Source organism: Zea mays, chromosome 1, assembly GCF_902167145.1.
Source record: "Zea mays cultivar B73 chromosome 1, Zm-B73-REFERENCE-NAM-5.0, whole genome shotgun sequence".
Classification (NCBI taxonomy): domain Eukaryota; kingdom Viridiplantae; phylum Streptophyta; class Magnoliopsida; order Poales; family Poaceae; genus Zea; species Zea mays.
In genome coordinates, this window is record NC_050096.1 from 210,133,783 (window position 1) to 210,157,913 (window position 24,131).

Genomic DNA, 24,131 nt, shown 5'->3' on the forward strand with positions numbered 1-24,131 from the left:
TGTGCTTTGGCGTGGGACAGACGAGGGATTTTTTTTTTACCACAGCCTGAAATTCGCTCCCACGGGGAGTCAAACTCAGGACCCGAGGAATGGTACTCAGACCACCTAACCAACTCAGCTAGAGACTCTTTCGCAGGACTATATAGTTATGTACCTTCAACCTTGTGCTTACCACAGTTGCAAGCTATTCTTTAAATGATTGACTAGATCAGTTCCATTGCAGGATGTGAAACTCCAACCCTTGCCCCACCTCTCTGATAAGAACCACCCCCGTGAACTTCTTCAAGTAATTGGTAAGTTTGTAGTCTGTACTGAGGTCACCTTTGAGCATAATTATGTACCCAACTTCAACCCTGCCTTATAATTAACTTGATTAGATTTTTGTGAAAAATGAAAAGATGTCTCTTGAAAGGATACTACTGTTGTCAGGGGTTCATTATGTTGATGACGTTGTTTTTTGCATCCATGCGCCCTTTTTTTTGTTGAAGATTAGGATTAGAAAGTAAAGAGAACTTCTTAGCTTGAACTTTCTTGTAAATTGTTTTTAATGTATGTCATTTACAATTACTTTGCTTGTATTTTTGTGGCAGATCTACAGGTTTTCTCCTAATTGCAATATCTATTCCATTTACAATTTCTGTTAAAGTTTGTGTACTGATTTCCATTCTGATAATTAGAATTAGTTTGTTTGTATTTTGTTTGCGGGTTCACAATTTTCTTTTAATGATCACATTAACTATTCTATTTACAATATTTGTTAAATGATTATGTAATGATCTTTGTGTTTTACTTATCTACTTCTGTTCAGGCAAAGACATGAGAATCATTGTGTTTGCTTTTATCCCCAGAACACAGCAGGTACCTTATTTCAATTATGTATGGAGTTGTTTCTTTTAGCATATTTATTTTCATGCATGCTGAATCTTTTAGATTTTACTTGTGATTCTTGTCTTTTCAGAAAAATGAAGTGTTTGATGCTTTGAGGAGATACACTAAACCTGCTAATTTGTGGGATCTATATGCATTTTCTTGTGATCCATCCACCATTAAGCATGATTCTGAGCCAAAGTGGCGTCTCTTGAGGGAATACTTTCGTCTTTTTAGGAGAAGTTTACCGCTACAGGGAGTCGAGGAAGTTTCTTTGTGTAATGAATGGTGGAGGCTAACTAGAGTTAATTCTAGTTATTCATTGTGTTCAACTTACCCCTCTGAACTCATTGTACCAAGAAGCATAAGGTACTTCCATGTTCTTGACAATAACATGTGGTAGTTTTGTTCTCTTAAACACATTTATGAATTATGAGGAATTGACAATAACATGTGGTAAATTGATACTACCATTTGTCTACTACATTAGTGATGAAGATTTATTTCAAGCCTCCCCATTTCGATCAGGCAAGCGCTTGCCTGTTATTTCATGGTGTGACCCTGGTATGTATCCTCAAGGTTCTTTGTTTCTTTTGCCTTAGTGAATGTATAATTTTCTGTATGTTATCTTAAGGTCCCTACTCCCATAGACTGGTAAAAGGCTGAGTTTTCATGTTCATGTGTCAGTTGTCAGAGTTAGTCAGCGTCACTGAGAAATACCATCTGAATAACAATATTTAGTTATTCCCTCTGGTCAGAACACATTGTTTTGGACATTGACATGCCCCCCAAATGTTACTTGGACCATTCATTTCATCTAATCGATTTATGAAAACCATCAATGTCAATGCTATTATGCGAAAGGGCCTCTAGCTGAGTTGGTTAGGTGGTTTGAGTAGCACTCCTCAGGTCCTGGGTTCGACTCCCCGTGGGAGCGAATTTCAGGCTGTGGTTAAAAAAAATCCCCTCGTCTGTCCCACGCCAAAGCACAGGTCTAAGGCTCAGCCCCGGTCGTGGTCGTTCTCACATGGGCTTCGATGCCGCTGTGTATGGGTGGGGCAGGGGTTCGGGGTTTTTCTCGACCTGTGTGAGAAGGTCTTCTTCTTAATACAATGCCCGAGGGCTGTCTTACCCCCCGCAGGTCGAGTTTTTTTCAATGCTATTATGGAACTACTTGAGGCAAATATACTCATATTATATTCGTGTTCCTATAGATAGATAAAGTCTCAAAAGTTTAGATGCAGCCACCACCACTATTATTAGTGTTTCATGTTGCAGATTGCAATTGTATCCATGCAGTCAGTTCCACCAGCAATTCTGTAATTCTATGGTGCCCTTGTGTGCAACTGTGCATACAATATCATCCGTACTGAGGTTATTTCAGTTTAAAAAGATAGCAAGTAGCTACTTTGACTAGAAAATGCTACTAGGTCAACTTTTTTCTCGAAGCGGTGGAGAAGTGTGCATCATTATATTAAGAAGAAGGTGAGGGTCCAAAAAGAGACCAATACAAGCCCAAAAAAGGGCCAAAAAAGGGCACCTTACGGTGGCCAGAAACAAACCCAAAGGGGTCCATGATTAAACTATAAACAACAACAACAACTACAGGCCAGGGATAGGGGCTGTTAGAAGAGCCAAATTCTTAGCCCCGGCCAGCACCCAAAGCTCCCTATCTTCCCCAGCTTTTCCGATGGCTGCCTCAAGGTTAGGGGAAAGCTTATTAAAGACGCAATAGTTCCTATAGTTAGAGAGGACACACTAACCAATTCAACCCAAAATCTTAAGCTGATGGGAGAAGGTAGCCAATCCACTTATATACTTCAACACCCCCACTCACGTGCAATCAGAGAAAGGCGCAAACGTGGAAATAAATGGGCGAAGGCACAAATAAAGTCTCTGCCAGGATTCGAACTCGAGACCTCTAGCTTTGATACCAAGTTAGAGAGGACGCACTAACCAATTCAACCCAAAAGCTTAAGTTGATGGGAGAAGGTAGCCAATCCACTTATACACTTCAACACCTATGATTCCACAGAGTCCACAAACCAAGGGCAATTAGAGAATTATAACCCTTCTTGGCAGCCCCTAGTAGTTGGTCACTAGTTAATCTCCATCACTGCATAATGCCGGCTTCACCAGGTTGGGGTGTAAACCCCTGCAAATTAACTTGCTCAAGCAATCTGAACCAAAAATTCCTTGCAAAAACACAACCCACAAGAAGGTCTATGCTTTCGGGTTCTTGGTCACAAAGTGGGATCAGGCAGGATGATCCAGTCCTCTCTTTTGCAGCCTATCCGCTGTCCAGCACCTCCGCAAGGCAGCCAGCCACAAGAAAAATTTACACTTTGGGAGGCCCAAGAGTGCCAGATTCTCTCGTAGTGTTCAAAGGAGGTTGAGCCAATAAATAAGCCTTCATATGCAGACTTAGCCGAGTACTTGCCATTAGGTGCCAATCTGAAAAAAATGTTTGTCTTCCTGCTCAGGGTGCAGCTCAAAATCCAGTAAAGCATCCCACAGAGTAAGAAAATCAGCAAGGACCCCCACAGTTATATCCCCTTTAATGTCATTCATCTAGTTTCTATCTAATAAGACATCCTGAACCGTTCTGCTTTTAGTAATTCTCTTTGGCACAGCAGCAACCACTCTTGGAGCAAGGTCTCCAATTCTTTTACCATGAAGCCAACGATCTTGCCAAAAAAGAGTTGAAGAACCACTCCCAATCTCAGTACCCATAGCTATGGAAAAGAATGCTTTTAACTTATCAGGGAACTGCATGGGGAGAGAGCCCCAAGGTTTTCCATGGTCAGTTTTGGCCAACCAAAGCCATCTCATTCTCAAGGCCCAACCAAGCTCTTTGAGACTAAAGATTCCAGGCCATTTCAATAGGGCGACAAACTCATCCACATGCCACTAAACAGTGCCCTCCTCGAACTTCTTTCCTTCCTCTCCATAGAAAACCCTTCCTAATATTATCAATAGCCTTTAGAGCATCAGGTGGCAAGTCCACTGCCATGGCAAGATAAACAATCATTCCTGTCATCACAGATTGCACTTGCACCCTTCTACCTGCCCTAGTCATTAGATCAGTCTTCCAACTAGGTAACTGATTCGCAATCTTATCAATAATGGGCTGCACTTGTTCTTGGACAATTTTTTAAGGACAGAAGGAGACCCAAGTAATTGCAAGGAAAGGAAGATACTTCACATGGGAGTTGCTCTTTTAAGCATGCCATCTCCTCATCACCACAATGAATAGGATAGACGCTGGTTTTCTGGACATTGGTCTTCAAACCTGATGCTTCACCAAATAACTGTAAGATGTTGAAAACCATCTGGATATCCCTCTCATTAGGGTGTAGGAACAACACCACATCATCAGCATATAATGAAATTCTGTGCTGTAAGGGTCTATGGGATAATGATTCAAGCAGCCCTTCTTCTTCAGCTTTAGCAACCAGATGCCCAAGTACATCCATTACTAATATAAAGAGCATAGGTGACAGAGGGTCACCTTGTCTTAGTCCCCTTCTGTGTAGAATGGTTTTCCCTGGAATTCCATTAAGAAGTACTTGAGTTGATGAGGTGGCTAGTAAACCACTAAGGACATCTCTCCAAATCTGCCCAAAACCAAGTTTTTGCAACACTTCCAAAAGGAAAGGTCAGGAGACTGAGTCAAAGGCTTTAGTAATGTCAAGCCTTTTCTGCTGATGGAGCAATCTGGCAGTCTGCTGTACAAGCATGAAATTGTCCTGTATAAATCTCGCTTTTATGAAAGCACTCTGTCTTAGAGAAACCAAACTCTGCAGTTTTCAAGCCAATCTATTTGCTAGTATCTTTGTGATTAACTTAGCAATGCTGTGAACTAGGCTGATAGGCCGAAAATTCTTAACCTCATTAGCCCCCCTCCATCTTAGGTATGACAGTAACAAAGGCTGAGTTGAGCTTATTAAAATGAGAGAATTTCCTGCACCATATTGCTGAAATTACAGCCATAATATCCTCCTTAATCAGCTGCCAGCTACTAGGTCAACTTGTTCCTAGCTTGAATAAGTGGAGGATTTTGCAGGGTTCCTACGTCAAAAAAGGATGATCAGTATTAGTATATTGTTCAAGCTGATTTAGGAAATATAGATTGTGTTCTGCTACATGGATTTTCTTAAACAACCTTAGGGGTCCTTTTATGTTCTCAACCAAACCTACATTTAATATTACTGACACTGTTGTTGGGGACTTGGGGTCATGGATGTTAAACCTACATTTAATATTAAACCATCCATGTTTTAATGGTTGCAAAAGAATTGTCGAAAAAAGCCTGAACCTCTTCACATCGTAGGGTCTGGAGCTGTTCTGGCAAGGTCATCTCAGCCGATGGTGGGGTTGATGATGAACTTTAGAAAGTGAGTTTGTATCTATCTAAATTGCCTGGAACACTTGCTGTCTCTTCTTGAATTTGGTTGGTCTAATGTTAGGACATTGTCTGTAGCAATGCGGATGAGAAGCTTGTCTGTGCTCTCAGCAGCAGAACCATCGATGAGAAAGGATCTCCAAGGTATTTTTATGCATTTTATGCGCTATAGGTTCATCTTTTAGTATTGCCATTTATTAAAATTTTGCATCCTATATTTTTTTCTGTACGAAGGGCAGGCCTGGTGTAGTGGTGAGAGCTATCTCATCGAGTCACTAGGTCGTGGGTTCAAAGCAACCTTGGGTGGGGTGGGGGGAGGCTTGCCTCGGTTTATCCTTTCCGAGACCCCACTTATGTGGGTGCCTCCGTCAGTGGGGTCTGCCTCTTCTATAATTTTTCTGTACCTCTTCCCCTTCAATTCACTCTTTCGATTTCAATTTGTAGATATTATAGATTAGTTAACGGGGATGTACTTTGAGCGTCAGAATAGCTAACATGGCCACCTTTTTCTCTTGTTTCGCTCTTCTTTTATGGCACTAAGTATTAACGTTTGGAATTACCTCAAACGATACATATTGGGCTAAGGCATGTGTATATTTCAGATTAACTGAAGCTGAGGGTTTATTTCAATAGCAGTGGTGTCATGGTCGGCGCACATATTCCAGGCGCAGGGCCTGTGACGTGCGCCTAGTGTTCTTAAGGCGCCTAGGCGAGCAAGCAAACACTCCGAGCGCCTTAGCGCCTAGGTGGGCAAGCCGTCTAGGTTTAGCCGAGTGCCTGGACGCCTAGGCGTCGCCTTAAAAACCCTGCGTGCGTTGAGACGCGGAGCGCTCAGAACGCGCGCTAGGCGCGCGAGGAGAAGATCTACTAGTTCCTAGATTAAAGGAGCCTATCTCTCTAGTTAGTTGGGGCCGGTCGGCTATATATATATATATATATATATATATATATATATATATATATATATATATATATATATATATATATATATATATATATATATATATTGTAAGACAACAATCAAAAGGGGCAACAAAGATATTGCTCATCTATTCTCCTATCTCTCTCTGTCTTCAACCAAGCCTTCGACCTAGGGTCTAACCCCACCGGAGAAGACGAATCAAGGCTACGAACTACATAGCCGAGGTCCCGCTACCCAAGGGTTTAACGCCCTTGACAACCTGGTATCTCGTTCCAAGCGATCCTCGCCTTCTCGAGCCACCTCACCACCAGCCGCCACCCCACCTCCACCTACGCCGCCAACATCTTCGTTGACGTCCGTCGCGCCGTGTGCCGCCAACGACCTCAAGACCATGGTCGAGATCCTCATCAACACTCTCAAGACGTTGTAGGCCACGGTTGAGGCCAATGCCAAGGCCATCGCCTTCCTCACCGCCGACCGCACGTCCTCCTCAAGCACCAAGACGAGCTTTGGCAAGCACCACAATGACCGGCCACAGAAATTCCAGAAGATGGACTTTCTCTGGTATGGCGGCAAGACCGATCCCCTCATCTTCATCAATCGCTGCGAATCATACTTCCATTAGCAGCGAATCATGGAGGAAGAGAGGGTCTAGATGGCCTCCTACAACCTGGAGGACGGGGTGCAGATGTGATATATCCATGTCCAGACGGACGAGGGAACTCCATCGTGGTGCCGGTTCAAGGAGTTGCTCCACTTGCGCTACGACCCTCCTCTCCGCGCTGCTCGAACTTGCAGATTGTCGTCGCACCGGGACCATTGCGGAGTACCAAGACCGCTTCCAGGCGTTGCTTCCCCGTGCCGGCCACCTTGACAAGGCGTAATAGGTTCAACTTTTCATGGGTGGCCTCCTTCCTCCGCTCAGCCTGGATGTCCAGATCCACAACCCGTAGTCTCTTGCCGTTGCCTTGAGCCTGGCGCGCCAGTTGGAGCTCCGGGAGCAGTACGCGTCAGCGCCGTCCAAGGCCGTGTCCCGTGGCCTTCTACCTACCCCCGCGTCGCGCCTCACCCCTCCTGTTCCCTAGATCGACAAGCGATCGCACCCACGGGCTCGATGGACGGTCGACAAGTCAAGCGCCTGACCCTACCGGAGCAGGAGGAGCACCGGTGGCAGGGCCTCTGCTTCAACTGCAATGAGAAGTACACGCGGGGGCACAACCGCATCTGCAAGCGGATCTTCTACATCAACGACATCGCCTCCGCCGCCGACGCCCCGACCGAGGATGCTTCAGACACGGCAACCCCGGTCTTCTCCTTGCACACGATCGCCGGGGTGCCCATCTGCAACACAGTACAACTCTAGGTGCTCCTGGGCGCCACAACCTTCATCGCGCTCATCGACACCGGATCCACCCACAACTTCATCGGGGAGGCGTCTGCGTGTTGCATGGGGCTGCGCATCGAGCCACGCCCGAAGCACACAACAACGTTGGAAAACAGAGAGCACATCTTCTGCCCCGGTGTCCTTCGCCAGGCCCCAGTGTCCTTCGCCAGGCCCTAGTGATCATCGACGGTCTGACATTCTGCGTCGACCTCTTCATGATGCCCCTAGCCGGGTATGATGTGGTTCTCGACACGCATTGTATGGCCACGCTAGGGCCCATCGTCTAGGACTAAACCGCCCGGACCATGACGTTCAAGCAGGACGGGCACGACGTCTACTGGCATGGCGTAGCAACACCGACCGCGTCGAGCCTCCATGCCACCACAACCGACGAGTCCCTTCTCGACGGGCTGTTGGGCTCCTTCACCGACATCTTCGCCGAGCCGACTGGCCTACCCCCTGTGCGCGCCCGTGAGCACCGCATCGTCCCCAAGCTCGATGCAGCCCCGGTGGCGGTGTGGTCGTACAGATACCTGACGGCTTACAAGGGCGAGCTTGAGTGGTAGTACGCTGCCTTGCTCGGGCAAGACATTGTCCGCCGCAGCGACTCGGTGTTCTCCTCGGTCCTCCTCGTCAAGAAGCAGGACGAGTCGTGGCGATTCTGCGTCGACTACCGCTAATTGAATGCGCTCACGGTCAAAGACACGTTCTTGATCCATGTCGTCGATGAGCTGCTCGACGAACTCCACGGCGCACGGTTCTTCTCCAAGCTCGACTTGTGCTTGGGGTACCATCAGGTGCGCATGCGCTCGGAGGACATCCACAAGACGACATTTCGCACTCACGACAGCCTCTACAAGTTTCTGGTCATGCTGTTCGGATAGTGCAACGCTCCAGCAACGTTCCAGGCTCTCATGAATGATGTACTTCGCCCCTTCCTACGTCGCTTTGTGCTCGTTTTCTTTGACGACATATTGATATACAACAAGTCCTGGGTGGATCATCTTCGCTATCTAAGTGCCATCCTCACTGAGCTTCGTCACCACAAACTCTTCAACAACTCCAAGTGCGCATTCGGTGTCACCTCTGTCTCCTACCTCGGCCACATCATCTTGGAGGCAGGCGTCACTATGGATCCGGCCAAGGTGTAGGCCATCCACGACTGGTCGGTGCCTCGCTCGACACGAGCGGTGCGGGGGTTCCTCGACTTGGCGGGCTACTACTGCAAGTTCGTCCACAACTACGGCTCCGTCACCGCGCGCTGACTAGTCTCCTCAAGAAGGACGACTTCTCCTGGGCGAGGAGGCCGTCGTGGCTTTTGCTGCACTCAAAGCCGTGGTTACCACGGTCCCCGTCCTTGCCATGCCAGACTTCGCCAAGACCTTTGTCGTCGAGTGCGACGCCTTGTCCCATGGTTTTGGGGCGATGCTCATTCAAGAAGGGCACCCGATCGCCTTCTTCAGTTGACCTGTGGCACCCCGTCACCACGCCCTTGCCGCGTACGAATGGGAGCTCATCGGCTTGGTCCACGTTGTACGACACTGGAGGCCGTACCTCTGGGGTTGCCGCTTCCTCATCAAGACAGACCACTACAACCTGAAGTACTTGTTGGACCAACGCCTGGCCACCATCCCGCAAAACCACTGGGTCGGGAAGCTGCTGTGTTTCGACTTCACCGTCGAATACAAGTCAGGCGCGATGAACACTGTGGCCGACGCGCTGTCCAGGTGTGACACGAAGGAGGGGGCGCTCCTCGCGCTCTTAGCACCGCGCTTCGACTTCATCGACAATCTTCGCCAAGCATAGCGCACCGACCCGGCTCTTGCCGCCCTTCGTGAAGCCATCAGTGCCGGCCCCGTCGGGCACCCTGGACGGTCGTCGACAACATGATTCTGTTTGTCGGGCGACTCTACATCCCGCCGACCTCCCCCTTGGTCCAGGAGATCGTGGTGGCGGTCCATGAGGAGGGACACGAGCGAGTTCAGTGCATGTTGCACCGTCTGTGGCGCGACTTTCACTTTCCTAACATGAAGCAACTCGTGTAGGACTTGGTGCGCGCATGCGGCGTCTGTCAACGGTACAAGTCCGAGCACTTGCACCCGGCTGGGCTCCTACTTCCTCTGCCGGTGCCTTAGAGCGTTTGGACTGACATCGCCCTCAACTTCGTTGAAGCATTGCCCCACATTCGTGGCAATTCTGTAATATTGACCGTGGTGGATAGGTTCAGCAAGTACTGTCATTTCATCCCATTGGCGCACCCGTACTTAGCCGAGTTGGTCGCCCAGACATTCTTCATCGACATCGTTCGGCTACACGGTGTGCCTCAGTCCATGGTGTCGGACAGGGACTCGGTCTTCACGTCGATGTTCTGGCGTGAACTCATGCGCCTGATGGGTACCAAGCTTCACATGACTGCGACGTTCCATCGTCAGTCAGATGGGCAATCGGAGGTGGCCAACTGCGTCATCATCATGTACTTGCGGTGCCTCACGGGGGACAGGCCTCGCTAGTGGCTACGTTGGCTGCCTTGGGCGGAGTTCGTCTTCAACACCGCCTACCAGACTTCGCTGCGGGACACGCCCTTCCGTGTCGTCTACGGGCGCGATCCGCCATCTATCTGGTCATATGAACCGGGGGCCGCGAGGGTGGTTGCCGTCACCAAAAGCATGGAGGAACGAGAAGAGTTCCTAGTCGACGTCTGGTACCGGCTGGAACAAGCTCAAGCGACGCAAAGGCTGCACTATGACAAGGTGCACCGCCACGTCGCATACCAGGTGGGCCACTGGGTGCTCCTTCGCCTACGACAACGCGCGGCGTCTTCGCTTCCCCAAACTGTCGCCGACAAGCTCAAGGCACGCTTCTTCGGGTCGTACCACGTCATCGAGCTGATCAATGACGTCGCCGTCCGCCTCGCTTTGCCGCTTCGAGCCCGCATTCACGATGTGTTCCACGTGGGGCTGCTCAAGAAGTTCTAGGGGCCAACCCCCCTGCCGCCTATGCACCATGGCGTTGTTGCCCCTGAGCTAGAACGCGCCATACGTTCTCGTCTGGCTCACGGGGTGCTCCAGGTTCTTGTCCAGTGGAAGGGCGAGTTGGCAACATCTACTACTCGGGAAGACATTGAGCTGTTCCGCGTCAAGTATTCGGAATTCTAGCTTGAGGACGAGCTGCTCCACGACGGGAGGAGAGATGTCATGGTCGGGCACACGTATTCCAGGCGTCGGACCCATGACGTGCGCCGAGACGCGGAGCGCTCAGAACGCGCGTTGGGCGCGCAGGGAGAATATCTACTAGTTCCTAGATTAAAGGAGCTAGTTGGTTAGTTAGTTCCTAGATTAAAGGAGCCTATCACTCTAGTTAGTTGTGGCCGGTCGGCCATATATATATTGTAAGATAACAATCAAAAGGGGGCAACAAAGATATTACTCATCTATTCTCCTATCTCTCTCTGTCTTCAACCAAGCCTTCGGCCTAGGGTCTAACCCCGCCGGAGAAGACGGACGAAGGCTACGAACTACGTAGCCAAGGTCCCGCTACCCAAGGGTTTAATGCCCTTGACAAGTGGTGTCTCACAATTCATCAACAAAAGGGCATCAGCAGCTTAGTGATCAGATCAGATGCCAGTTAATTATTAGGCCATTATTCTTTGATGCTCTCTCTAAACCACCTTTACTTTTTTTGGATATTATCCATAATAAAAATTTTAAATAGTGCTTATTCTCCTGATGTAAAACAGGAAATTGTACATAATTGATGCCCGGCCAAGAGCAAATGCTATAGCAAATGGGGCAAAGGGAGGGGGCTCAGAATCATCTTCTAACTACCATAAATCTGAGGTAATGTTACATGTTATGTCTAGTACTCTAGTATATAGGTGCCGTTGCTTTGCATTATAGTTATTTCCTCCCTTCTCTTCCAGCAAGAGAAGAACATATTTGCTGTCTTTAATCCACTGGATCTGGGACCAGGTTCTGTTTTTAGGAATACAAAACATCCACACCATGAGAGAGAGTCTTTCTCGCCTTAGGGACTATGTGGATGCTCATGGCTCAATTTCATCAAATGGGAGCCCTTCAGCTGTATCTGTTGTTGGAGATCGGGTAAGTTGATAGTTTGCCTTGCTGATAGAATTTAGGCTGTTTTGAGGTTGGCATCTATTCCCATAATGCATACATGAATTTTGCCTGGGAATGTGGTATCAATTTCTTTACATGCCATACCAATGGATAATTCTGAACCTGTCATGTAACATCTGTCTCAAGCTCGTCAAGTATGAAGCAGAAACAGAAGGCTGATGTTTTTAATTATTTTTCTTTGGCAGAGGAACCGTGGATCAACCTGGGGTGGAGGCAATCTAAATAGCATGACATCATTTTCTTCAACACTGGGGGAATGGCTAAACCATATCCAGAATATTCTGGTTGGTGCTTCATGGATTGCTGCACAAATTTCAGAAGAAGCAGCGTCAGTTCTTGTACATTGCAGGTTTTTATCTTGATCCCTCAGTCTCTAATTCCCATTTAATCTATTTACTGTGGTAAGTAGAGATTACAATGGATAATTTTTTATCCTTACGTGTGTTGACCTGGCATGCATACAATGTGACTATGTGAATGGGTTGGTAAGATCATTACTCTGTGTGGCATGATTAACCCCACGGCTGTGTCTGCGTGGCATGGTTACCCCCACAAGGCTGTGAAACATTGTAGATCCTTGTCCTAATGTTCATAGAGTACTCTGAGTAACTGAAAACCTATGGCTTACTTTGTTTGATTGTTTTTGCACTCTAGATTTTGTAAGCAATGTAGTTTATTAGTTAGGCATTTCAAAGTTCCAGGTAACTCATAATGCCAAATTTAATTTCAGTAGAACCTACAGTGTTCCAAACTTTGGCCCCTACCATACCGTAGCCTGCAGTTAACCGACAATCCTTTTGGTGTATTTTGAGATGAATAATCCTTTAGGTGTCATCTGAGGATCCTGTGTGATCTCTATAGCTTTGTCTTTGTAGCATCTGAATGATTTTTTTCCTTCTCTGTTTCTGCAGTGATGGATGGGACCGCACAACCCAGTTGGTTTCACTTGCTTGTTTATTGCTTGATCCCTATTATCGAACTTTCAGTGGATTCCAGGTAAACAGTTTGCAGTAGACTTCTGTTCTGGTCCTTTCTGAACCTTTGTTTTCTCTTCTTAATATAATGATGCACACGTCTCCTGCCTGTTTGAGAAAAAAAAGCTTGCAGTAGACTTATGGTAGAAAAATAATTATTGTCGCATTTGTGATTCCATGATAACTTTTAGTTTGTTTGGAGTGTTCCACTCAACATATGGTTATTCAATTGTCTATGTATGTCACCGAAATGGAAAAATAGTGCTGGAGTTTATTTCCCTTCTTTCTTGTGTTGATGTGCATCGTGCTTGCATTTCATACTGTATCAGTCTGCCTTGGAATGTTTTACATATTCTTGTTGGGTCGTGCTTGATGCTTGATATTGGCTCTTAATTTTATGCTTCAGTAATGCCATCAGCTTATTGCCTTTCTTATTGCTGATAACACACTTCACCACTGGTTTAGGCTCTTGTTGAAAAGGATTGGTTAGCATTTGGTCATCCATTTGCAGAGAGAATGGGAGTTCCAACAGTAGCTGAGAATGGGGGGTCACAGTATGAGCTACTAAGGCAACCTTCGCTCGGAAATTTAAGCAGTTCCCCGAGTAGGAACACTTTAGGGCCGCCAGGGCCATCCTCTAATTCTCCAGTGCAATCCCAGACATCAAACAACACTTCACCAATATTGTTACAGGTAGGTTGACAATGCTGTTTTCTTTTTCCTTTATCTGCTTCAGTACTCTAATAATTCTTATCCTTGTATCTTGATGAATAGTATCTTCTGATGTGTTGATAGCTAATTTGTCATTCTGAACTTCTGATTCAATGATCACAACTTGTGACCTTGTGTTACTTCATTGTCTGAAGACATGCTTCTCTGTTTTTGGATTGTTCATATTTTAGGCATGTTTGAAGGCTTCTCAACTTTTAGGTTTGGGTTCCAGAACGAACCCCTTAAGATTTTTTTAAGAAATTAGGAGTACATCAGTTTATTCAGTTAGTACCGAGCAGCATGTTAATCACTAATCCTCTACAAGATTACCAATGGAGAACAGCATCAATACTGGCCTTTCAGTGGCAAAGTGCTGTGCTTATGAATAAATGTACTCCTTCCCAACGGTCATTATGTTCATGCATTATTAGCTGTTTTGGATATATCCATGTTTTCTTAATTAGAGTCTTTTAATATGGTTTATAATACGGTGTATTATTTTTCAGTGGCTTGATTGTATCTCACAGTTGTTACGTCTGTACCCATCTGCATTTCAGTTTTCATCTGTAAGCCTTCTTTTCCTCCACAATTAGAAGGGTCAGCTAGAAGTCCCATGGAATACTCATAATCTTTAAAGTGATTTTTTTGCAGAAATTCCTAGTTGATTTTATGGATTGTGTGCTATCGTGTCGCTTTGGGAACTTCTTGTGCAATAGGTATGCATTTGTACCCTTATTTGTGACCTGAGCTAATGTATCTTTCTAACACCCACTTTGGAATTGAAACAGCAATAAATTATTGAATCATGTCAATCCTCAGTAAGGAGACATGAGTCCACGTTCAAATTACGTTTCTGGTGCCAGTGTTTCCAATCATGCCATGATATTATGTGTTCTTTACTTGATTAGGGAAAACTGATAAGCAGCATGTTGTCCTCAATTCCTCATGGCCTCACCACCACAAATTCTCTCTCCCCTGTATACACACACTACCGTATAGCCCCATGCTAACGCTATGATCCTGGGGAGGGAGAGGGGAGGTGTCGTCAGCGGTGGCGCGAGGGAGGGGGGGGGTGGCAGGGACGTGGGGGAGGGGGAGGCTGTGGGCGGTGGGGTCGCGAAGGTGGAGGGAGGGGGAGGGATGATCTAAATAATATTGTCCATTGAATTTGAGTAAGGGATAGGAGGTTATGGTTTTGATGGTGTTAGAATATAATATAAGTGAATTGTCCACCTCCTTCCACCAGCTTAAGTTTTTGAGTTGGATTGGTTGGTGCATGCAACTTAATATGGTATCAAAGACAGATGTCTTGATTTGAATCCTGGTTAGCACAAGTAAATAAAATAATTGTTGTTCTCTCCTATATTCCACGTCAGAGACCCAAAAGAGGCTCGACGTGAGGGGGAGTGTTAGAATATAATATAAGTGAATTGCCCACATCCTCCCATCAGCTTAAGCTTTTGGGTTGGATTGGTTGGTGCATGCAACCTAATAGATGGTGCGTTAAGTCTGGGTGCAATTTGTTTGGTTGGTTTAGTGGAGGTTATGGGTGTGGGGGTGATTTGGTTGGGTTGATTTTTGCAAAGTTTAAACTGGTGGATTATATAGTGGTATATATAATTTCTATTCGCCACCCAACTTAACAAATTTAAGTTATTCATGATATTTGTAAGTCATTTCAGGTTAGATGATATTTTTTAAGTCATTTTAAGTAATACATAGTATGTATGTATGTACGTATATTGAACTTAAGTAGCAATGTATTTTGCTTGGACCTATTTGGGTAGGGTTAATTTGAATGATAAAACGGTGGCTCTCTTGAGCTTGGTATTGCTTGTCCTATTTTGGCAAATATAGTGTTATATCCTAGTGTAGAAGACATCCTTTTTCATTCTAAAATTATAACCCACAAGATTTAACTGTTACGAGTCCTGTTCCTAGGCCAAAACCCATAGCATGTTGTTCATTTGTTCTGTATGTGCATATCTCTTTGTAATAAAATAATTAGGGAGGCCTAGTGTAGTGGTGAGAGTTGTCTCTGCAAGTAGAGGGACTCTAACTCTCATCAAGGGGATGACACTATGAGTTGGGGCAATTTTTCTGTTTATTTTCTCAAACACTACACAATGCCATACCCATCTAAGGGTTGGAGACCCATATTTATAGCCCTAGAGCCTGCACTACCACACCTTCTCACACACACTACACAACAGGATTGTCCTCTAGATGCTAAAGAGACTACAGAGGACAGTCAAAAGCGACTGTTGTCCTCTAGATGCTAAAGCGACTACAGAGGACAGTCAAAAAGCGACTGTTGTCCTCTAGATGCTAAAGAGACTATAGAGGACAGTCAAGTTGTCCTCTAGATGCTAAAGGACTACAGAGGACAGTCAAAAGCGACTGTTGTCCTCTAGATGCTCAAGACTTATTCCATCATTCTCCCCCTAAGTCTTGGGCGTCGTCTTGTGAGAAAGTTGGGCCATCCCGGACCTAGAGCAAAGCTCAACAAACTTGATCTTCCTAAGGGGCTTGGTGAGCAGGTCTGCAAGCTGATCCTTGGTGTTGATGTAACGCGCCTTGATGCTCCCTTCTGCCAAGCAGTCTCGGATGAAGTGGTATCTCAGCCGGATGTGCTTGCTCCGTTCATGGAACACGGGGTTCTTGGCCAATGCCAGAGCGGACTGGCTGTCCACCCTGAGTTCCACCGCTCCAGTGTCTCTCCCGAGGAGATCACCGAGCAGTCGAGCCAGCCAGAGCGCCTGAGTCGAAGCAGTGGACGCCGCTATGTACTCGGCCTCGCAGCTGGACATGGCCACCACCTGCTGCTTGACCGACTGCCAGCTAATGAGGCACTTGTCGAGGAAGAAGAGGATCCCGCTTGTGCTCTTGCTAGTGTCGATGTCACCGGCGTGGTCGCTGTCGCTGTACCTGACAAGGTCTGCCTCCCCAGGGCACCTCGGGTAGTAGAGACCGTGGTCGTGAGTCCCCGCAACATAGCGGATGATCCTCTTCACAACCTGCTCATGCTCCGTCGTCGGTCGCTGCAAGAACTGACTAACGTAGCCGACGGAGTATGCCAAGTCAGGCCGTGTGTGGACGAGATAGCGAAGGCTCCCCACAAGACGCCGGTACTGTGTAGCATCCACCTCCTCCGTCGTGCTGTCGCGACTCAGCTTCAGCCTCTCCTCCATCGGAGTGAGAGCTGGGTTGCAGTCGGTGAGCCCAGCTAGCTCAACAATGCGCTTGGCGTAGGCGGTCTGGCGAAGTGTGATCCCGGAGTCTCCCTAGTGCACCTCAATCCCCAGGTAGAAGGAGAGATGCCCCAGGTCACTCATTTGGAAGGTGGCCTTGATCTCTTCCTTGAACGCTGCCACCTTTGCATCCTTGGCGCCGGTGATCACCAAGTCGTCGACGTAGACACCCACCAGCAGGGCACTTCCTCCATTGCCCCGCCGATAGATGGCCGCCTCGTGCGGGCTTGGCGTGAAACCCATTCCTTTGAGCGTGGAATCCAGCTTGGCATTCCACGCCCTCGGTGCCTGTCGTAGGCCATAGAGAGCCTTGCGCAGGCGCAACACCTTGCCCTCCTTACCAGGGATCGCAAAACCTGGCGGCTGGTGTACGTAGACCTCCTCCTTTAAGTCGCCGTTAAGAAACGCCGACTTGACGTCCATGTGATGAACGTGCCAGCCCTGCTGGGATGACAGCGCAAGGAGGAGTCGCACGGATTCCATCCGTGCCACGGGGGCGAAAGCATCGTCGAAGTCGATCCCCTCCTGCTGGAGGAAACCGCGTGCCACCAAGCGAGCCTTGTGCTTGACGATGGCGCCAGCTTCATCCCTCTTCAGTTTGAACACCCATTTAAGGGTGATCGCGCGATGACCATGAGGGAGATCAGTGAGCTCCCAGGTGCGGTTCGTCTCAACCGCGTCCATCTCCGACTGCATCGCGACATGCCAAGCCGCATGTTTCTCGACCTCCGCGAAAGACCGAGGCTCACCATCGTCGCATGCAAGATGCAACTCTCCTGCCAGAATGCGAGATGCAGGGCCTGGCACCGACGGGTCGATGAGAAGGCCCTCCACCCTTCGATACCGCAACGGCTCGCCGTCGTAGCACGCGTCGACGCGCTCCTCGTCGCGGGACAGAGGGGTCACGAGCTCCACTGGGTCGTGCTCGACACGAGCTGGTGTCGGAGAGGACGTTCCCGGAGAGGGTACCGTCGGTGCTGGAGTACGTGGTGGCGAAGAGCTCGCTGTAGCCGGAGTCGTGGCTGGAGTGCGTGGTGGTGAAGAGCTCGTTGTAGCAGGAGCTGGAGAGTTTGGCGCTGGAGTCGGTGGAGACTTGGGGGCTGGGGTAGACCTGCTCGGAGAAGAGTTGCCCACTCCCCCAGCTCCCTCAAAGTGGACGTACTCGATGGTGAAGTCGTACGTCGGAGTTGCGCCGTCGTCCACCGCCTTGTCCTACGCCCATCCTCGCCCTTCGTCGAACACTACGTCGCGCGTCGTGCGCACACGCTGTGTTCTTGGGTCAAGGATGCGGTAGGCCTTCGAGCCCTCCGCGTAGCCAATGAACACCCCCGGGGTGCTCCTATCGTCGAGCTTGCTGATGTGGCCAAGCTCCTTGGTGAATGCGAGGCAGCCGAAGACCCGTAGGTGAGAGACCGCCGGCTTGCGCCCATGCCAAGCCTCGTACGGTGTCATCCCGTTGAGAGCCTTGGTGGGCGAGCGGTTGAGGATGTAAACCGCTGTCACCACCGCCTCTCCCCAGAAGACAGCTGGCATTCCTCTCTGCTTGAGCAGAGCCCGAGCCATCCCCACAACCGTCTGGTTGCGCCGCTCGACGACGCCGTTCTGCTGCGGGCTGTATGGCGTGGAGTAGTGGCGCTGAACGCCCTCATCCGCGCAGTACGACGCGAACTCAGCCGCCGTGAATTCGCCGCCGTTGTCGGTGTGCAGCACGCGCAGCTTGCGGCCGCACTCCGCCTCCGCAGCGACCTGCACACGCCTGATGGCGTTCGCAGCCTCTCCTTGCTACCAAGGATCATCACCCACATGTAGTGGGAGAGATCGTCGACGAGCAGCAAGAAGTAGCGTCGTCCTCCTGGTGTGGCTGGTGTCACCGGGCCACACAAGTCCCCATGCACGAGTTCGAGTCTCTCCTTGGCTCGGAAGCTCGACTGCTGGGGAAAGGGGAGCCGTCTCTGCTTTGTCAACACGCAGACATCACAGAATTGCTCCACATGGTCAAGGCACGGCAGGCCTCGTACCATCTCCTTGGCACTGAGCCGCTTCAGGGCCTCGAAGTTAAGGTGCCCGAAGCGCTCGTGCCACTGCCATGCCCCGTCGTCTCGACGAGCAGCAAGGCAGCAAGGTTGTGCCACCTTCACATTGAGGATGTATAGCCGATTTGGACTCCTGCGTACCTTGGCAAGAAGGCGACGAGAGGGATCCCAGATCCTCATGACTCCGTGCTCGACCTCCACGCGCGAACCGTTCTCATCCAGCTGTCCCAAGCTGATGATAGAGTTCCTCAACGCGGGGATGTAGTAGACTCCGGTGAGCAGCCTGTGCTCACCAGACGCGGCGGTGAAGACGACTGAGCCGACGCCCTTGATCTCTACGCCGGAGGCGTCCCCAAACTTGACGGAGCCTCGGACGCTAGAGTCAAGCTCGATGAAGAACTCCCGTCGGCCGGTCATGTGATGAGTGGCGCCGGTGTCGAGGCACCATCCTTCGATCATGTCTTTGCTGGAGCCGTCGCCGAGGAAAGCGCGTGCTTTCGACTCATCAAGGTGGAGGAGTGCTGCTGCAGCCGGTGCCGCTGGAGATGGCTCGATGCTTGCATGTGCCAGGAGCAGGGCCTCCGCCTCCGCCTGTGCGACGTTGGCTTGGCCACGTCGTGGCTGCCGACAATCCCTGGCCCAGTGGCCAAGCTTGCCGCAGTTGTGGCAGCCGTCGTCTCGTGCCGGCTTCTTGTTGCCGACGGCGCCGCCTTGGGCACCTCCACGTGCACCACCCTCAGCATGTCCTCGCGCCCTGGCCTGGGCGCCTCCACGCGCCTTGCGCGGCTTGCCGCGTTTGCGGCCTCGTGTCGAGGAGGACTCCCCCTTCTTCTTGTCACCTTGGCAGGCCTCCCACTGCTCCCGAGTGAGATGTAGCTTCCCGGCGATAGTGATAGGCCCAGAGAGAGCCTGTGGTTCGTCGCCGTCGACCACCTTGAGGCGACCAATCGCCTCTTCGATCGTCATCGTGGAGAGGTCTAGCAGAGACTCGATCGAGCGAGCAATCTGCCTGTACTTCTCGGGGATGCAACGGAAGAGCTTCTCAACAGCTCTCTCCTCATCGTAGGTGTCGTCGCCGAACTGCACCATCTTCTGCAACAGAGTGTTGAGGCGGAGAGCAAAGTCATCAACATCCTCACCTGGCTTGAAGGCCAGGTTCTCCCACTCCTTGCGAAGTGCCTGCAGTGTGGTCTTGCGGGCACGATCGCTGCCGATGCGGGTCGCAGCGATGGCGTCCCAGGCCTCCTTGGCAGTCCGCTTCTGGGAAAGCGAAAACTGCATCTCGGGCGGGACTGCAGCAATGAGGGCATCCAGCGCCCGCCGATCCTCGTGGTAGTCGACGTCGTCGTAACGAACTGCTTCTCACATGTGGCGAACCTGGAGCCGTACCCTCATCACCACGGCCCACTCGACGTAGTTGGTCTTGGTGAGGGTAGGCCACCCACCGCCGGGACCGATGTCCCTGACAATGGCCTAGGCCATGCAGCGACCATGGTACCGATCCGGGGAGGGAGAACCGCGCCGCCTGTAGAGGCCGCGATCTCCGTCCACTCGGTCGCCGCCGCCGGGAGCACCGCCGGCGTGTCTACGCCCGTCTGGGCTGCCGCCGCGTGCGCCCCCGCCTGGAGCGCCGTCAGCGCGTCGGCGCCTATGCGGGCTGCCGCCACGCGCGCCCCCGTGGGGATGCGCGGCTGCCCACTGTGCCGCCTGCTCTCGCGCTGCTTCCCTCGCCAGCCTGAGCTCTTCGTCGGTGTTGGCTTCGACAGAAGCAGAGCTGCCAGCTCTACTGCCGCGCAGAACCTCGAGCTCTGTTGCCGCCGCACGTGCAGCATCCGCCGCCTCCGCTGCTTCTACTTCCGCTCTCGCCGCTGCCAGTTCCGTCGCCGCCAACCGGGCTGCCCTCGCCGCTGTCACTGCAGCCGCTGTTGCTGCTCGCTCCCGTTCTTGTGCCGCGGCGACCTCGGCCTCCTGCTGGCGCCGCGCACTCGAAGTGGCCGAGCGTAGGGACATGGTGGGCTAGTGAGGGGTCGCTGCGTGTGGAAGAGGCTGTCTCAGACGAAAGGCTGCTCGTCTGAGCAGGGGAGGAAGGAACAATTGGAGCTCTTGCTGCCGACTGAGTGTGGGGAGAGGCGCGGGAAGGAGATGAGCACGAGATGTTTAGGCTGCAGGATAGTTTGGCTCTGATACCAATTGTAAGTAGAGGGACTCTAACTCTCATCAGGAGGATGACACTATGAGTTGGGGCAATTTTTCTGTTTATTTCCTCAAACACTACACAATGTCATACCCATCTAAGGGTTGGAGACCCATATTTATAGCCCTAGAGGCTGCACTACCACACCTTCTCACACACACTACACAACATGATTGTCCTCTAGATGCTAAAGAGACTACAGATGACAGTCAAAAGCGACTGTTGTCCTCTAGATGCTAAAGCGACTACAGAGGACAGTCAAAAAGCGACTGCTGTCCTCTAGATGCTAAAGAGACTATAGAGGACAGTCAAGCTGTCCTCTAGATGCTAAAGGACTACAGAGGACAGTCAAAAGCGACTGTTGTCCTCTAGATGCTCAAGACTTATTCCATCAGTCTCACTGAGTTATCAAGTCGCGGGTTTGAAGTAGCATCTCCACATTTGCGGGGGAAGGTTTGCCTCGGTTTATCTCTTCCCAGACCCCATTCGTGTGGGAGCCTATGTCACTAGGGGGCTATTTGGTTTGCTGCCTCACTTGTCATAGTTTGTTACGCCTCAGGTTAGGCAACTTTGATTTGGAGTCATTGTTGTGGCAAGATTTTTCTCCAGCTACATAGGTCCCACTCGTCAATGACTTGTAAAAGTGTTGCAAGATTCTCTTAGGCGCGACAAACTATGGGTGGTAATAGATCATAATCCAAATGTTTCTTCACAAATTGCTAGGGCCCTAAATTATTTTTAGTTTAAAAATCGATAGAAATAGGCATGGTTATTAAAACGGTAAAACTTGGGGTCCTTTTTTGGACCTTTTCCCCTTCTTAATATATTTTCGCGCAGCTCTCTTGCGCTTTCGAGAGAAAAAAAAACGGTAAAACGTTAAAACGTTATGAACCAACTTTTCGACGTTTAAATGTTTAAACGAACGTTGAAACGTTTAAACGAACGTTGAAACGTCTTTTTAGACTTGACATAGAATTTCAAATATAGAATAAGTTCATACATAAGTTGAGTTCACAAACCAAATAGCATTAGCATAAAAAGAAACAAATCAAGTTCAACAACACAAGTTCAACCACACAAGTTACAACTTTTATGCATGATTAGTAACCATCATCGAACTCATCAATATTAAGACCATGAGCATCCACGCCTTGATCATCCCCATCTTTTCCACTATTGCTTCCTTCAATTTCATCTTCCACATCAAGATCATCAAGAATATATTCTTCATCCTCGTCATCTTCATCCGCTAAATTAGTCTCCTCTTCCTCAAGGTCTTCATTCCTTCTCACACACACACCAACAACTCTCCTAGGAAAATTACGACCTCTGAGATGTGCAGATGCACCAATAGCTTCATCAACTTGGTCCCATGATAAATTGAAATCATCTCCAAGAGCATTGCTAACATGAGAAGAATTAGCTAATGGATCAACCCATTCATTGTCCCAATCAAAGTCTTCTAAAATCAAAGATCAAAGTTTTTTCCTTTCTCGCGTATTTTTTGAAACCTATCAGCCATCTTTCTGTTGTATGAAACATATACCAAGTCATTCAACCTTTTGTGCTCTAACCTATTCCTCTTTTTGGTATGCATCTACAAGTGCAAATAAAAGTAACCAATGAAGAACTGAGGATAAAAAAGTAGTGGCGAATAGAAATTGAATAATTTGACTAGCTCACTTACAAATTCAAATGTACTCCAATTTCGCTCACAACCGGATGATGAAGCACAAAGACTAACAATCCGTCTTGCAAACTTATATAATTCAATAGTACGACCACCATATGCAAGCCACCAATCAACTAAAATGGCAAGAACAAAGAAGATTATATGTTACATGCTGAAAATGGAGGGAAGGCTATCAATTTTAGAATACTTACGTGGATTCCTTGTTTGTGCATTTTTTATAGCCGTTGGATTTGCAAATGCCTCTCTTTGGTCTCATAAAGAACAGCTTGTGCATCAATCTTCTCTCTAAGATCCTCATCAAATAGAGATTGATTCAATGTGAGCAAAATCAACAAATTCAATTTGAGTCTGGCTGCTGGTCTTGCTCAGCAGAAGTGAGGCAGAGCAGCGCAGTGGGGAGTGGCGTCTTGCTCTGTTGCTCAGCACTGGGCACTGGTGGCTTGCACTGGCAGCTTGCGCAGAGCAGCGCAGTGGGGACTGGGGAGTGGGCACTGGAGGCTGGCAGCCGCGGACTCTGGAGCACTGGCGGCTGGCGGCGGCTGCGCACTAGATTTTTGAGCTGTGGGCGGAGGTAAGAGGGAGGAGGGGGGCCGGCGACCGGCGGCGTACCTGGCAGCTCTGGAGTCTGGACGACGGTAGCGGGGAGCGCAGAGGACGTCGGCTGTGTGGCTGAGGACGGCTCAACGGCTGTGGCGGCTTAGAATTTAGGGTTTGAGGAATGAGGACGTCTAAAGGCCCAGGAAGGCCCATTAACATCTAGAACGTCCAGAAAACGTCCAAAACGCCGTAAAACGTGTTTCAGACGCTCAGAGGACGCTTAAATGTCTAAAACGGACGTTCTAAACCTTTTTCTTAAAACGTGCGGACGTTTTACTCCTTAATCACGTTTTACCGTTTAAGCGACGCTTCAATAACAATGGAAATAGGGCCCGATCCTAACCCGATCCGATCCTTACTTTTTATAGTGTAAAATTTAGAGCCCATTGTCACCCCTACACCGAACCAGCCTTTAGTGTTTTTGAGGGAGTTAGCCCAAGTATCTAGATGCTGCAAAAGGAGACAATTGCATATTTAGGACTTCAAACATCGCGCTTCGCAATAATGCCATCCAAAACATTTGTTTCGTAAAAATAGGACTACAAACATGTTCTAATTGATTATACTACCATTTGCCATATATTCTTTCTTTTATAATTTCTTTCCACGTATTTTGAATCTGAGACAAACTTATCCTTCTGTATGAGAATGTGTGGGAGAGGGATGTGATCTCTGACTCTCTGGTGTTCAGTTGGAGGTTAAGCCCTCTATAATGTTTCCCTCAGGATCTCTGTTCTGAGTTGGTGTGTGTAGTGTTGGACAGCAACTAGTCGCTGTAATTTGGAGTGTGTTTCCGTTGGTGTTGGGGGTTTCTGGATTGGTCTCTTGACTTCTCATTTGTAGTCTGTTTTACTTAATGAAATGACACGTATAGAGAAAAAAAGCTTTTAATTATTTTTTCACCTGTACACCTCGATCATATTTATTGTATAATATTCTTCATCTAATTTTTGGTTTGAAATGG

At 48.9% G+C, this 24,131-nt stretch overlaps 1 protein-coding gene and 1 long non-coding RNA gene across 2 annotated transcripts in view; one reads left to right on the forward strand and one right to left on the reverse strand.

Annotated features, from left to right (window-relative positions):
• Positions 1–24,131, forward strand: part of LOC103643201 (phosphatidylinositol-3-phosphatase myotubularin-1) — a 28,481-nt gene that overhangs the window by 2,734 nt on the left and 1,616 nt on the right. The window contains exons 5-17 of the mRNA XM_008666351.3: positions 224–293; positions 809–858; positions 959–1,236; positions 1,358–1,431; positions 5,201–5,264; positions 5,351–5,416; positions 11,315–11,414; positions 11,547–11,678; positions 11,900–12,063; positions 12,626–12,710; positions 13,154–13,381; positions 13,906–13,965; positions 14,051–14,115. Of these exons, the coding sequence (XP_008664573.1) occupies positions 224–293; positions 809–858; positions 959–1,236; positions 1,358–1,431; positions 5,201–5,264; positions 5,351–5,416; positions 11,315–11,414; positions 11,547–11,678; positions 11,900–12,063; positions 12,626–12,710; positions 13,154–13,381; positions 13,906–13,965; positions 14,051–14,115 (1,436 nt within the window). The remainder of the gene's footprint in view (positions 1–223; positions 294–808; positions 859–958; positions 1,237–1,357; positions 1,432–5,200; positions 5,265–5,350; positions 5,417–11,314; positions 11,415–11,546; positions 11,679–11,899; positions 12,064–12,625; positions 12,711–13,153; positions 13,382–13,905; positions 13,966–14,050; positions 14,116–24,131) is intronic.
• On the reverse strand, positions 22,367–22,727 carry LOC103643200 (uncharacterized). Its single transcript, XR_004855470.1, has 2 exons — positions 22,565–22,727; positions 22,367–22,474 (listed from the first exon to the last, which is right to left on the reverse strand). It is a non-coding gene; the product is annotated as an uncharacterized lncRNA (long non-coding RNA).